At 36.3% G+C, this 16,682-nt stretch overlaps 1 protein-coding gene across 12 annotated transcripts in view; it reads right to left on the reverse strand.

The window, feature by feature from the left end:
- Positions 1–16,682, reverse strand: part of NFIB (nuclear factor I B) — a 422,874-nt gene that overhangs the window by 66,360 nt on the left and 339,832 nt on the right. For all 12 annotated transcript variants that reach the window (XM_074330381.2, XM_074330380.2, XM_074330385.2 and 9 more), the window contains exon 4: positions 1,867–1,935. In XM_074330381.2, the coding sequence (XP_074186482.1) occupies positions 1,867–1,935 (69 nt within the window). The remainder of the gene's footprint in view (positions 1–1,866; positions 1,936–16,682) is intronic.

Raw genomic sequence — 16,682 nt, forward strand, 5'->3', positions numbered from 1 at the left:
ACAGATAATATAAAAGCCTCTAAGGGATGACAATATGAATTAAGAAGAATGAATGAAGTATGCTACATTTACATTTCTGATCTGTTAAATAGAAAAGGATTTTTTAACCTATTTGTTTTATGTTTCAAATTCATAGTTTTCAAAATATCACTCTGGGTTTTTTAATGTTCTAACGTGGCTCTCCTTCTACAGCAGCTAGCGTAATGTTACCTATAATGAGGAACTAATAATATTTTCTGACAGATGACTGTACTGTGCTTCTGAAACTATCGTGGAACTTCGGAAAGGACAAATTTAAGCAAATAATTTCATAATGTCATGTAACTGTAGCAGCATAGCTCCTCTGCTGAAGATCAGTATAGGGGACACACACACACACACACACACACACACAAACACACACACACACACACACACACACACCTTCAAATACCCCCTTCCTTACATGATGCCAGAAAGTGGTAGTAAGTCAGGCATGTTCCTTTCCAAATTAAACATAAACATAAAAAACGTTCTAATGTCAAAAGCGTTCACACACCACCTGCGGATCAGGGCAAACGCACAAGGCCCAGCCCCTTGGTCAATGGAGTAGAGCGTCAGAATCCTCTTGCCCAGCAAATATGAACCCTGGAGCTACTGGGATCTAGGATGTTAGGTTTTGGTTTCTTTCACTGCCCCCCAGTAAGCAGACCTATGACAGAAATCTTTTGGGCATCCATTTATCCACTGCAGAATCATGTCCGAAAGGAAACGTTACTTAATGTCTGAAATATTCACATATATAACTCCCTCAGATAAATGCTATTTGCACTGGCCACATGAGAAATCTGAAATCTTCGAGAAACTATGGTTCAAAAGTAATCTACTAGCTTGGAGATTCCTTCCCTAAACACAACTCTAAAGTACTACCTATACTTTCCCCTCAGTAACTCCCTCTCGGTTTATTGTTTTGGACCATCATAATTCTTGCTCACAACGTCTGCATTTGACCCAAATGAAAAGCACAATTAAACACGGACCAGAGGGCCACTGCATCGTCTGAATAACATCATTCCAAACTGTAAAGCTCCTAGCAAGATGTCAAGTGAAAACACTCCCTTCAAAGAGACATAAAGAAGCTAAACCAGAGAACAGAGCAAGAAGAAGTGAGTCACCTCCTTCAACGTAATCAGTGTGCTAAGAGCTGCAGCTTAGATATATATTTGCACACACTAGTAATAAGTGAAAGAGGAGGTTAAGGAAACTTCCCCCTTGCTTAGTTATCTGGCCAGGTGAACTTACCCAAGAAAAATCTCATCCGGCCTGACAAGAATGGTGTCTCAGGTGAGGTGGTCAGTGAAAACAATTGGGCATTGTTTTGGATAACAATGCTTTCTATCTATATCCAACTGCAATCTGCAAAGTTAATTTCTACATCCCTCTACACTCTGCATATTAGCGCGTATATCCTGTACATCGCCAAGCTCCCACCAAAATGTTAGTAAAATGAAAAAGCACTTATCTACAGGAAACTTATGTGGATTATCATAACAATACAGAGTACATTTAATTAATCACACTTCCTTTGATATAAATGACCATCTATGGTCACAGAGAGAACAGTGAATTAAATGAATACCAATAACACAGCAATCAGAACAACCCAAATATGATTTTTGTACAATAAAAAATTTTCATGATTTAAATGCAAATATTATAGAAAATCATATACTATACATTCACTTATGATTTCATCAAAAGGTCAGAGATTTTAAAACTCTAATTCTCGTATTATGTGGCTACTCATCATACTGTTTTTAAGGTTCAAAATATAAAATATTTTAAATCTAACTGTAAAACTAAGTAATAAGAAAACAATTTACTTACTTCTGGATACCCTCACGAGTTCTGATACATTGAAGACTCCAGATTTTACAAAACTATCCTCAAGGTATCCTGAAAACAAACATCAAGGGGGAAACGATCAGCATAAGCAGGAAGCAAATAAATGATTAAACACTAGAACTCACACAAGTGGTTTTAAACCAAAGGTTAGAACAACAACAAAAACGTAGGTTTACAAAAAACAAGTAAGAGCAAAACCCTTGTGAATACAAACTGGGTCTCTTTAAACAAAAGTAAAAGGTTTACATGCTAAATAATCTCCTATGACACTTTTTCCTTAATTTTATAAATGTACAGGAAAATTGATATAGTTTTCTTTGTCCTCCCCCGCATAGAGAATGAAGTTCAGGGGGCATTCAGCTTGTTAGCACCTGGTAGACCAAAGTCCATGCACTAAAAGAGAGAGAGAGAGAGAGAGAGAGAGAGAGAGAGAGAGAGAGAGAGAGAGAGAGGAAAACCACAACCACAATTAGCACCTTGTTGGAATTACTTCAAAGATGTCTTTCTTTCACAAAACCACTGTTCTTTCACAAATCCTTCCCTGATTAAAGAAAAGTGAGCTGCTGTTACCAGCACTCCCACCCTGTTCCAGGGTCATGACTCACACAAATGCATAACTTGTACATACAGCAAATACTTTGCATCGACCTATTTCCATGCACCTTTAATATACCTCACACAATTTCCCTGTTTTCTCATCCTTGCTACTACTCTCTTGGACTCCCTTCTGTTTAAGACCCCTGGACACTTTCCCTAGCAAATGGTGGTCAATCTAGGCCTCCAGGAATGCCACATGACCCTTCCCTGACTTGCAGGTACAGGGTTCACAGTGGCTATGGCCGATGGTTCAGGTGCCTGAGGAAGTTCAGACATGTTTGGTAGCTGGTCTGGCTATGTCCAGGACGAGAGCTGAGGACACCCATGTGAAGGAGGTATGATGAGTATGAAGGAAGGAGGAATATGGTTCCTCTCTGTTGTGCCAGGGACAGAATAAGAAGAGTTTGAAAATCCGAATTAAAATACTTCCAGGAAAAAAAACTCTAGGTTGCAAGAACGGGCAATTTGATCAGATTTCCCATAAAGTTTTAGGGCTGACCAAGGGATGAGATTCAGTGCAGGGATGTGAGGCATGGGTGGTGTAGCAGCACAGAGTACTCAAGAGAAAGAGCTGGGATTTGACTCCTAACCACTGTTTAATAGTGTGGAATCCTGGCCATGTTACTAGACTCTCTGTGCCTCAGTTTCCTCCTTTATAAATTGAAGATAATAAAATTACCTACATCATGGAGTTGTTATAAATAATTGGTGAGACAAAAATATAAAACCCACAGCAGGCACTGATTAAATGTTAGCAATAAGTTAGGATTGGCCAGTGGAATCAACGATCACCCCTACACTGAATTATGCAAACTGGGTTCCACACCGTCTCAAATTATTTGTAAATCTGCATTTAGAAAATTTACCAAAACGAAAGTTACCACACCACATTTAACCACACATAGCATAAAAAGACAGAAAATCATTTAATTATCATATATGCTTCCCTGACGTGAACCGAGGAGTCATGCATGTCTGAACAGTGTTTCATACCCACCCATCTATGTTCTTTAGAAACAGCACGAAAGAAAGAATGAGAGGGAATTATGAGATCCAGGCTGGTGACAAAACCTACATCTCATATTAAGTCATTACTCTGAAAAAAATATATAATTTTAAGAGGATAATAACAAAATGTCCCCATTTGATGTACTTCTACTTGAAGAAACTCCCACTTGTTGAACAATTAAATTTTCACCAGGTTGAATTCATGTCCGTGATTATTGAGACACTGCTAGGTTAGTCAACACTGTACAAAGTGCTAAAAGCCATGAAGACCAAAAAAAAAAAAAAAAAGACATTGATCCCCTTTGTATGGTTGGAGATAAAGATATCTCTAATTTTCTGAACCACTGTAGGCTGTCATTAAGTATGAAGATTTCTGTTGCTTTTGTGGTTGTTTCAAAGTATTATAATCTATACTTTATTTTATATATGGTAAACATACAATTTTATGTATGTAAGTATATTAAACATAACCTTATTTATACATTAAATTAGATCTCATTTAACATGAGTACAGCTCATGGACTTGACCAATCAGACAAGATTATATGACCTCATACACTGTACTCCTTAAATGGCTGCCATCGTATCTTCCTCAGGCAGCTCCCTTCTGATCAAAAGGCCCTCTTTCTGCATCCTCTACTCTCATCCTTCAGTATCTAGTCAAACCACGTACGTACTCCATAATCTGCTCGTCTCTCTTCCCCTCCCAACCCTTGTACCAGCTAGAACCGCTCTCTTTCTTCTGTAGTCACACAGCACCTACTCTGTACTTATTTTATAGCACTTTACACATTTCAAGTTTTCCAAGATAAATTTTCAGCTCCTTTATTTGAGGGAGCAACTGGGTTTTATTTGTGCCTGTATCTCCCTTAACAACTAACTCAGGACCTCTATATATAGTAACTACTAAATAAACTACTACTACTCAGCACTCTATGTACAGTACTTTTGCGCTTACAGAACAAAACTTTAAAATTCAACTTTTTGAAATGGGCACAGAACAACATATTGGTAATTTCGTAACAGCGGTGGCATAGATGGCTTAAGATTGAAGGATAACTATATTGAGCCTTGTTGTTGCCCGGAACTCATTTGCTGAGGGTTTTATTTAGGCTTTTGGGTAAAATGGGAAAGAACAATGATTAGAGTTCAGGTTGTATCTCTGACTTGGTTGCGTACTAATGTGTAACTTTAGGCATTGAGTACAAAATAAACTCCAAGAAATTAGACGTGTTTAAAGAGTAAGAGTTCAAAAATAAATGTAAAATAAATTAATGAATGAGTAAATCAACAGGGAACATTTTGGGATATTTATATAAATTTTATCATGTGTAATGCATAATAGCATTTCAACATGTAGCTATCACGTGAAGTTCATTCCTTATTACTCCAATGATTAGTCGGGGCTCCATTTGCTTCTCATTCATACCCACTGTGATGGAATGGGGTGTGGACCTGTTAGAAGCAGAATCAGAAGGGAGGGAGGAGCTACCTCAAGATAATACTATCAGTGGGAAGAGAGTAAGGCAGTCACACATACACAAATACAATGACTATCTCATAGAAAATGAAAGGCAATTCAGAACGTAGCAGGGAATTTCTCGACTCCCTACCCCCAATTCCCTAAGTTCTAAGGAATCTGACTCTCCAAGGAAAACTGAGTTGTTTTACTAAAACTATGGAAGGCATTGGAAATATGTCAGAACTGCTTTGGCATCCACTAGACAAAATGTACCACCATAGCTTCCACTCCTTCATGGAACACAATGAGACTCCCAAGGGTGAGCTGTAACATCTACTGACTATGACCTTATGGGAATGGGGGTGGGTGGGAGTCAGGCAACTGGGAGAAGCATCTGAAGCAGATGGCTGCTACCTTTCATGTATGTGTGAACGCAGCACAGCCTTTACAACGGACTGGCATTATGCAAGATGAGGTCGAGTACAGAAAAGAAATAATGGACGACACAGTACTTGGATAGCTAATAGTGTTTGCTCACAAGACACAGGAAACAATACTTAAGGCAAAATAAGTGAAGGAAATTGTGCAGGGGGTCAGGAGCCCCACAGCAGTATAGAGTGTGAGACTCAGCAAAGCACAGCTTATTGCTGTAACTTCCAGGCTGTGGGGCCCTTCCAGAAACATGGTTTTCATGTGTCACATAGACCACTGTGAATCTAAATAGCTGATACAAAGGCCAAAGATCTTAAAGCAATCTGGAGACATTCATATAGTAAACTTGCTTCGTCTACCAGAGGAAATATGAGTATCTCTGAGGCAGAGCAGCTGTTTAATGGTTATAGAGCAATATTACACAACAGCTTAAGCCAGGAAGCAAAAAACAACTCGGCATTTATGTGATGCTGTATTTACACTGCATGTATGCTTTTAAAACATAAAATTGAGTAGGAAATAAAGACCTCTGCAAACTGAAAACTCTCAAAGGCAATATCAAATTATATTATTTTACTTCTTTTTTTTTAATTTTTCTCTAACAAAAGCAACAATAAATCACTACTCAAAGTTAATATAGTGTTTAACCTCCTTTACAAACAATAACAGAGGAACACAATGGCATATCTAACTGTTAATATCTCAAATTATAATCAGCACCATTTCAATGTTAAACAACATTTACATAAGAAAATCCAAAGGAAGACTGATAACACACATTTTTACAGTCGACTGTGTTCTAGTCTTGAAATTAAAAATAAACAAGCCACAGAAAGCAGTTATTAAATTCATGAAAGCTGTCTTCAAGTATTTGAAGGACTGGTAATGTAAATGGTGGATTGGACTTATTCTACATAGTTCTAGGAACTGTTTTTTGGCCCAATAAGCAGACTTGTCATCCAGTAAGAAAAGTCCCAGACAGGAATGCGAAGCCTTGCAAAGGTAATAATAACCAACACATGCTAAGCTGCAGCGCTAAGGTTTTCAAAAACTTTAATTCACACAATGCTCACAATTGTCCAACAAGTTGTCATGTTACTGTTACCATTTTGCAGATGACAAATCTTGTGTCTACAGAGGTAGGGGTTTCCCAGTGGCTGTGAAGACCCCCATTAGATTTGAGAATTCTCACTTTGGGTGGGAAATTGGATACAGACACCTCTGAAGCCCACTGCAACCCTCATATTCCACTTTTTTACATGGCTGTTTGCTGTTAATTTTCGCATTGGTCTTTTTGGAGGAAGAACAGGACACTAGGTATCTCACAGGTATTTTCCTGCCCTGTGATTCCAATTATTCGTTTCCTTCAATGGAGTGTAAAAGATGCCCAGATCCTTTGGTTTATGGGTGCAAAGGGGGAGAAGATAAAATTATTTCACACTAGCTCTTTGCCAACTTCAGCCACCACAACTAACCCTTGGTGATTGTCTGGTAGGGGGGTTATAAAACATGGCTCTATATTCAGTTTCTCAACTGATCTGAACTGTCCATGATGAAGGATGAAATTGTGTTTGTGAAACACACATACTAATCATTGCAAAGATAAGGATTCACTACACAGACACTGAACCTCTCCCTATGGCCAAGGTTAACAATCTAGTATTTAGTATTTAGAATTAGATTTACCTTTCAGTCTGAAATGCAAATCCCTGATGGTGATTTAAGTGATCTGGTAGAGAGTCAGAAATTTTCTGACTTTAACACACTCTGATAGTACTATATTAATATGTTATTTGTGTTTTTTAGTATTTTCTCCCAACCCATCAAATTTATTTCTGCATATGTTTATATAATATACAAAACTATTTTTATAAAATTGAAATCAAATTTAAATATATTGATATCCTGCTTTTTTCTAATTAACATCAACTCTTTCCCTTTAAATTAGTTTATCAAAAGCATGATTTTAATGCCTGTAAAGTATTACATTGCATGGATTCATCGTTCTCTATTTGACCAATCTCCTATTGTTGGCATTTTCGGTTATTTCCCATTTTAAAAAATATTGTAAACAGCACTGCCATTAACATCTTCATACACAAATCTTTCTCAGCAATTCTCATGATTTCCGTGGGCTTGACTTCCCAGAAGTGGAATTACTGGGTCAAAGGACATACACTCTTTTGAAGTTCTTGGTAAAAATCTGCCAAGCTACTTTCCATACAGGTTTTTGCCAATGTCTACTCCTTCTGGCAGATCATGAGTGTGTCCATGTCACCACCATGCTGCCAGAATTACACATTAATCATATCAGTAAGGATTTTTAATTGTGGTAAGTTGACAGAAAAAAGATATCATTAATTTTCATTTGCTTAATTATAATTTTCATTTACTTAATTATAATAAAGTTGGATGTTTTTTTCAGATACATATGCATTATTTCTTTGAACATAACAATCAAAAATGTGGAAAACAGGAATTGTGCTAGCAGGATATTTTATCCCAAATGTTGATGAGATGATTTCTACAGTTTCACAGTTAGTAATAATGTTCACTATGAATTGATGATTTTTTTCATCATTTGATATATTCACTTATTCCTACTCTTCTCAGAGTTTTAAAAAATGTTTTCTCGTCAGAATGATTATTGACTATTACTAAATGGTTCTTGCCACTAGTAGAGATTACTTTTTTTTTCTTACAGCATTCATTACTGTTATATATTACTGAATTCTCAGATTATACTATATTTGCTTGTCCATGGTATATAACTCTTTTATTTGACTGTTTAATTGATTTGCTAATGATTTCTTCCAATTTCTCTATATGTAGTTGGGATATCTTTATGAATTTTTGTATTTTATTTGTCAAGTTTTCATACCAGGGTTATATGCATGTTTCACAAAATGGTTTGGATAACAGTCATTATTTTTTATGAAAAAATATGAAAAGTTCTTGAAAGTTTGGAAAATTTTAATGGTAAAAACCATATTTCCAGAATCTGTTTCAGAGAATATTCTTAGACAACTTTAAGTCTAACACGAAATTTATTCTACTCCTGTTTTCTGGTCTTGAGATAATTTTATTATATATTTTCCAAGAGTGTCATCAATTCTTTCAAGTTTTTAAATTATTAGCATATTTATGGCTTATTAAGTGGGCTATGTTTATTTTTATAGTACAGTAGTATAGCATATTAAATATATTATAGTTATATTAAATTATGTTAAAATATACTAAAAAAAATTAGCTCTGCCATTTACTATTGTAAACTTAATGCAAGTTAGGCAAATTTTCTATGCCTCACCTTTCTCTTCTTTAAAACAAAAATGATAATCATAGTACCTTATAAGTCAATATGAAAACTGTACGTTGTTTTCAAATATTAATATAGACATTTCAAGAGTGGGAAAGGGAAGGTAGAACTTCCAAATTAACAAAGAGAAACCAAAACACAAAGAATAGGAACTTAAGACAGCAAAAAATAGGACATAAGATGTAAAAATAAATAATATAAATTAAAATAGAAGGAATAAAATCAAGTATATCATCATTACAATAAATGTAAATGAACTGAATTATCCCATAAAGAGAGTATGCAATCAACTCAAGCAAATAAAATCCAGCTATTTTCAAGAAACACAAGACAAAAAAGATAACGAACAAAAAGTTGAAAGAGAAATCAGGCAAATTCAAACAAAAAGAAAACAATGTTCATTGTAAAGGTTAAGATGGAATTTAAGATGAATTACAATAAACAGAATAAAAAATATTATGAATAGATAAAAGGCACAATTAATAAAGAAAAGAAATCATCAACCCCACATGCCCCAGACAATATTGTGGAGCTATGCATAAAACAAAAACCATTGAAATACAAGAAATTGAAAAAATACAAGTAGACATAGTAAGAATTTTGAATACATCTCTTTTAGAACCAAACATGACTTTTAAATAAACTTTATATCATTCAAATATAAATTATAGTTTGTTATGTCCATGAAAATTTTATAAAAATCGATCATGTCCTTGACCAAAGAGTAAACGTGAATAAAGTCTTCAAAGTAGAAACTATTTTCAGGTCACACTGTCTCATCTTTGGAAAATGAAACTAAAAGTGAAAAATAAAAAGTGTCTGAATTTTCATAACTACCTGAAAATTTAGAAAATAAGCCATGAATAAAAAAGAAAATCAAAAGAAAAATTATAAATTATCTAGAAAGCAATGAAAAGAAAAAGACTATAAAGAAAAAATATTTATAAGGTAAAAGAAAAGAGCAAAACAACCCGAGAAAAGTTAAAAAGAGAATTAAAGAAAAAAAGGTAAAATTAGTAAAGTAGAAAAAAGAGGGTATTTAAAACAATAAATAAAAGGAAAGATTGTTTTCTGAAAAGACCACCAAAACAGAAAAATCATAAATCAAATGCATTAAGAGAATTGTAAGAGAATAACACATGCAACTTATTGACCACAACTTTAAAAACTTAAATGGGCAATCACTAAAGTAGAAGTAATCAAAACTGAGCAAAGGGAAACCTGAATAGACCAATTACCCTCGTGCAATAAGTCCTAAAATTTGTTGATCATGAGAACCATCTGGGGTTCTTGAAAAACAACTTATGCTTGGCTTCCACTCTCAGTTATTCTGACTTTATTAGTATGGATGTGACCTAAACATGAGGATGTTCTAATAAAAGTTCCCTAGGTGATTGAAATGTGCAGCAAAGTTTGGGAACCACTGTGCTAGCAGCATCTTCCTATTCAAATGTGGTCCCAGAACCAACAGCATTGGCATAACCTAGAAGGTTGCTAGACATGTAGAAACTCAGACTCCACCCCAGATCCAGGGAATCAGAATCTGTGGTTTAAGAGATCCACAGGTGATTCATATGCACTTCAAAACTTGAAAACCCTAAAAGAGAATTTAAAAAGTGATTTAAAAAACCACCTTTTAATACGGCACCACATACAGATAGCTCCACAGCTGGATTTTATCTATCCTTTGCTTTAAATTCTTTGCTTTAATATCCATCCTTTAAATTCCAATGCTATTTACACTCTGCCAGGTCCTAGAAAATGATGACAAGTTTCCTTACGAAGAAGGCTCTCTCATGAGCCGTTATTAGGCCAGCAAATACTTAAATAACTAAACTTGCAACCTCCCTTATCAAAACAAAGCAAGCAAACAAACAACCAAAGACCAGGCACACATGCAAATGAAATTTCAAGACTCCTAAATAAAACTGAATATATCCAATTCATATATTTAAATTGAACATAGCAATGAGATCAAAAGAACAATATACTATTATCATTAGGGTTTATTCTATGAATGAATACAGTTCATTATCAGAAAATTTATCAATGTGATAAACATACACACATACACACTCACACACACATACACACACCATTAATTGATGCTGAAAATGTACTTGACGTCAAGAAGCAGGGCTCCCTAATAACAAATCTAAGCAAAAATAGAGATAAAAGCAAGCAATAAAGACTTTAGCAAAACCCAACAACAAATTTTCCTAAAAGGAGAAAATAAGTCTGCCATCCTAATTACCCAAACTTCTCCAGCCTCCTCTGCTTTTCAGTCCTTAAAAATGTAATCTGACAGGTGTGAGATGATATGTCATTGTGGTTTTTATTTACATTTCTCTGATGATTAGTGATTAGTGGAGAGTCTTTTCATATGTCTATTGGCTATCAGTATGTCCTCTTTGGAGAAATGTCTATTCAGGTTCTCTGCCCATTTTTTAATTGGATTGTTTGTTGTTTGGTGTTGAGTTGTATGAGTTTTTTATAAATTTTGGATATTAACCCCTTGTCAGATGTTTCATTGGCAAATATCTTCTCCCATTCAGTAGGATATCTTTTTGTTTTGTTGACTGTTTCCTTTGTTGTGAAAAAAACTTTTTAGTTTGATATAGTTCCATTTGTTTATTTTTTTCTTTTGTTTCCCTTGTCCAAGGTGATATACCAGTGAAAATATTACTAAGGATACTCTCTGAGACTTTACTTCCTATATTTTCTTCTAGGAGTTTTATGGTTTTGGGTCTTACATTTCAGTCTTTAATCCATTTTGAGTTTATTCTTGTACATGGCATAAGAAGGTGGTACAGTTTTAATTATTTTTTGCATGTCTTTACCCCAATGTAAATTCTTGTTTCCTTTGTCATAGATTAAATGACCATATAGTTGTGGGTGTATTTCTGGGCTCTCTATTCTGTTCCATTGATCTAGGTATGTGTCTGTTTTTATGCCAATACCATGCTTTTTTATTACTATAGTCTTGTAGTATAGTTTGATATCAGGTATCATGATACCTGCAGCTTTGTTCTTCTTTCTCAGGATTGCCATGGCTATTTGGGAATATGGTACCATATAAATTTTAGAATTATTTGTTCTAGTTCTGTGAAAAATGCCATTGGTATTTTGATAGGGATTGTGTTGAATCTATGTATTGCTTTGGGTATTATGGACATTTTAACTATATTAACTCTTCCTATCCATGACCATGGTATATGATTCCATTTATTTGTATCTTCTTTAATTCCTCTCTTCAATGTCTTATAATTTTCCGAATACAGGTCTTTTACTTCCTTGGTTAAATTTATTCCGAGGTATTTTATTTTATTTTTTGATACAATTATAAATGGGATTGTTCTCTTAATTCCCTTTCTGATAGTTTTTAGTGTATAAAAATGCAACCAATTTCTGAATATTAGGTATCACCTCGCACCTGTCAGAATGACCTTCATCAATAAATCAACAAACAACAAGTGTTGGCGAGGATGTGGAGAAAAGGGAACCCTTGTGCACTGTTGGTGGGATTGCAGATTGGTGCAGCCACTATGGAAAACAGTATGGAGATTCCTCAAAAAAATAAAAATAAAAATAGAGCTACCTTATGACCCAGCAATTCCTCGGTATTTAACCAAAGACATCCAAACCTGGCTTAGGTCAGATTCTACGCATGGGGTGGTCTCACTACTATAGTACAGGTTAACCTTTGTTTAGCCTGTTACTGGTCTCAGCCTCCATTTCATAAAATCTTGACGACGGTCTCTGAGCAGGCATGGCCTTGGATGTTAGGCTTACAAATGGGAGAACACAGTCCTCACCGGAAGGAGTTCAGAATCCACTAAGAGAAACAGACAAGTAAATCATGATAAAAAGGCATTAAGTGCTATTATTGTAAAACTACGATGCAGAGAGGGTCTGGAGAAGGCTCACTGAGGAGAGGTCAAGGGAGTACATGCACTCTAGACACAGAAACAACCCAGACGAAGACATAAAGGAGAGGCACAGGGCTAAGCCTAAGGCTAAACGCAAGGTCAAGGTGAGCAGTAGAAGAGAAGGCAGGGACCTCATCCTGAAGCGTATTAGATGCCATGTGAAGGGTTAGACTCAGCCTAGCGTGGGAACCTTTGAAACCTATAAGGAAGGGAGTAAAATGATCAGCTTTGCACGTTATAGAGATCACCACGGACCTATCATGAATATGTCACAGGGATTACGACCTGAGGCAAAAATACCAGCTACAGAGATCAGGACAATTATTTTAAAATCTAGGTGCTCTACTGAAACAGACAGTATAAATATTTAAAATAATAATAATAATAATGCATTAAGATCCAGCACCAAGTATCTTCTTTTTAAAATATTTTGCCTTCCTCATCTAAGAGAAACCCCAGCAGGGGCCTTTTCTCATCCCTCTGCTGCTTGTTCTACGTGTTCTCTCAGAGACTCGTAGAGACTCCCTTCTTCCCCTGTCCACAGTGAGGAAGGCAATGGAACTCCTGAGCTTTATTTTTGGATATCAACTAGAACATATCAAGTATATAATTGCAGAATGCTTTATTATGTCCTGATGAAGATGACCATGTAATAATCCTTACCTACTCACTTAGAAAATATTATTCTGCCTAGACAGTAGCTCAACTCAGAAAATGACTGCAATCCAAAATATCCAAGTTTGAAAGTAAAATGTCACTGCATTAAAAAAAAGTGCCACCAGATCAACAATGGAGACGTCATCTTACAATAAAACACTGTGTCGCTCATCATCCATCCCTGCCAGTGGCCTACGTACCTCACCAGAGTAAAGGACACCACCCCCTAAGACACATGGCAGCCCAGAGAAATGAGCATGGACACTCATAGCACTTCCCATGTGACTCCCTTGGGCCAGGGGCTACCTGAAGCCTCTTCCTGTATCCCCAGTGGTCTCTGACCCCCAGGTTAAGAACCCCCCCAAATCTCTATCCTAGCCTGGAGTTCCAGATCCTTCTCTCCAGATGGCTCACAGGCACTGAAAACAGAGAGAGAGGAAAAACAAGCCTAGCTTTATGGGATAGAATTTAAATACACTTTAAAGTGTACAATTCAGAAGTTTTTAGTAGCCTATTCAGAAAGTTGTATAACCATCACCAATATGTAACTCCAGAACAGTTTTATCACCTTAAAAAGATACCCCGTACCCATTTCCCCCACTGCCCAGCCCCTAGCAACCACTAATCTACGTCTATGTTTATAGTTTTGTCTGTTCCAGACATTTCATATAAATGGAACCAAATAATATATGAAAAAAATACATCATGTCACAGTTTGTTTCATATCATTAACAAGTGCATGTGATGATTCTAATGACGATAAACTCAAATCTGAAGGTCAAGTGGTTGTCTTGTCTTCTCCCTCCTGAATGCCATGGACATACGGATATGCTCAAGGTAAGGAGTGATGCAGGAATGGCTCTATTGGCGTTAAGAATTACAACTATTTCAGCAAAAACAGGAGTCCGCCCCTAGTTTTATTATATAAAATGAAATGAAGAGTGCAAGGTGCCTGAAGAGCAGCATACGAGTCAGAAGACCCAAAAGAATTTGCAACAACTTTGAAAACCAAAACCTCACTTTTTTTCTTAAATTCTTTTTCTATCAATGACATTATTATACAAAAGCCAATCAGAGTCAAATTACTACACAAAGGTCCTTGCTTTAAATTACTTGATATCTTGATACTCTTTTATAATTACAGAAAAAGAAAGACAAAATAAGATTTTAGTACGAGATTTGCCAATAATTTTAAATCACATATAATCCTATCAGCTAGAAATAGATTAAAATTCAGGCAGCTAGGTATCTAGAAGACAGACAGACAGACAGACAGATAAAAAGAAAGAAAGGTAGGTAGGTAGGTAGGTTTTTTTCTTAAGTATTTTATTCCACTTGCAAAATATTACTATAGAATTGACCCCTCTTTCCAACTATGATGCACTAATATGCAAGTTGGGGTCCCCTGGGTGCCTTTGTACAGAACAAAACGTCCAGTAAGCTTAGCTTCTGCAGAGTTCAGTGATTTTAACTAGCCTGGAGCAAGTCCACTCTTATCTGTGATACAGAACAATCCCAGCTTTCCAGCTGTGAGGAGGAAAATGCTTTGCATTATTAAATTGTAGCCATATGCTATAAAAGCAGACCTTGTAAATATGGAGAGGGAAAAGAATTTAAAGTGAGAGGAAACTTCAGATGCAGGCGGTGACTGTAAAAAGAACCTGAGATATTTGAGTGACAGAGCAGTGACAAAAACTGTGCAGAGCAGTGGATACAATCATGTAACCTAGGGGTAGTTATGGCTGAGACATCCTTTCCCATGGAGTCTCTAACCTTCCCTGTGAGGAATCTGGACATTCAACAAAGAAAGAAAAATACGTTAGAGCAGCATCTTTTAAAATGTAACAAATTGCAACCTATTTAAGTCCAAGGCCTCTTGACAGTTTCCTGGAACTACGTACAGTATAAATTAAGTACCCACATCAATGTATTAAATGTATTAAAATTTCACTTGGACTCTATGTTACCTTATGACATAATTTCAGATTCCATAAGATCCCGCAACACAGTTACAACATTAGGAAAAACAAAAGCTTGAATAACTAACTATAGCCCAAGAACTAGTTCTTTCTCTCACAGCTTTGAGAAAGGAGACTGTTTGTGGTGTTTAAAGACACTTGTGACTGTGTACCAAGAGCACATGAATCTGGAGGAAAGCTGGACTAGAGTACAAAATAGGGGCTACTGAGCTCGAGCAACTACAGTAACGTGGTGTAGAAAAAGCCCCCTCCTTCATCAGTGCCCTGCTCCCCCAGCCTCAGAATCTCTCAGCGAACATCTCCCCGCAAGTTCATTCTCATGGAGGCAAGGGTCACTCCAGATTTACCTCCATCATCTCTTCAGCCTCTCCCCCGCTGCCCCTTGTCCCCGAGTTACAGCTGTCACACTGTTCCCCTCAAGTGCGGACCCCACTGGGAGTGCCAGGAAACTAATGTGAAAACACCTACACAGAAAGAATTCTCATTTCTTTCTCTTTCACAGCAGTGCATACTCATAAACACCCAAGGTGAGCAAAGACAAGGCCCAACTTTTCTCATTTCATCACAAGGCAATGAACCACAGTAAACTGTATTATGTATCAGGGAGAGCGGAGATGGAGCAAGGAGGAAAGTAATAATAATCCAATGGGGTTACTACCGACTTAAGGTTTTGACCCATGAAAAAAAAAAATGAGTTTTAACCTACATTTGCCAATAACTAATTAGGACCTTGGGCAAATCACTTAACCTCTTTGCCCTGTTTTCATAAGTAAAGTGGAAAAGTTGGACTAGCAATGTATTAAGTACTAACATCCTGTTTTCTTGAGTAATGTTTCTGAGCGTGTGTCAAGCAAAAAGAAAAAAAAAAAGATTGGATTACAATAGTAAATTACTCATTTAAAATAGTTTAACTTTCTCCTTGGGGTGGGGAAGAAATGTGTAAACAAAGGTTTATGATACAAAATGCCAATCATAATAGAGACAGAGATGTCCAACCCTGCCTGGGAGAATCTGATAAGATGTATGGAATAGTTCGACCATAAAGGATGGACAAAGTTTGCAGGGTGAATCTGGCAGTCCTGGCAAAGGAAAAAGCATACCACTTGGAAGAAAGGAAAAGTAAGGGAACTTGGTATACTTGGTATCTGAACAGCATTTCAAGCCATAACACAGAATATGGGTACATAAGGAGTGAGACATCAAAAGCTTTTAAGAAAGCCGGATTTGTGTTTTATGACATGCATTCATCTATAGCAGAGAAAGATAGAGTAAGGAAAGAACTGAGGAAATCTTAAGGTTTTTGCACAATTTCAGGCAAGAAATAATGTCTAAAGCCCAAATAAGGGTAGTGGGAACTGAGAGATGGGAGTGGATTCAAGACATCTTTAAAAGGAGAAGATAAACGAATATGTGGAGGA

The sequence above is a fragment of the Rhinolophus sinicus genome, chromosome 16 (assembly GCF_057876585.1).
Source record: "Rhinolophus sinicus isolate RSI-liver-muscle chromosome 16, RSI-T2T, whole genome shotgun sequence".
Classification (NCBI taxonomy): domain Eukaryota; kingdom Metazoa; phylum Chordata; class Mammalia; order Chiroptera; family Rhinolophidae; genus Rhinolophus; species Rhinolophus sinicus.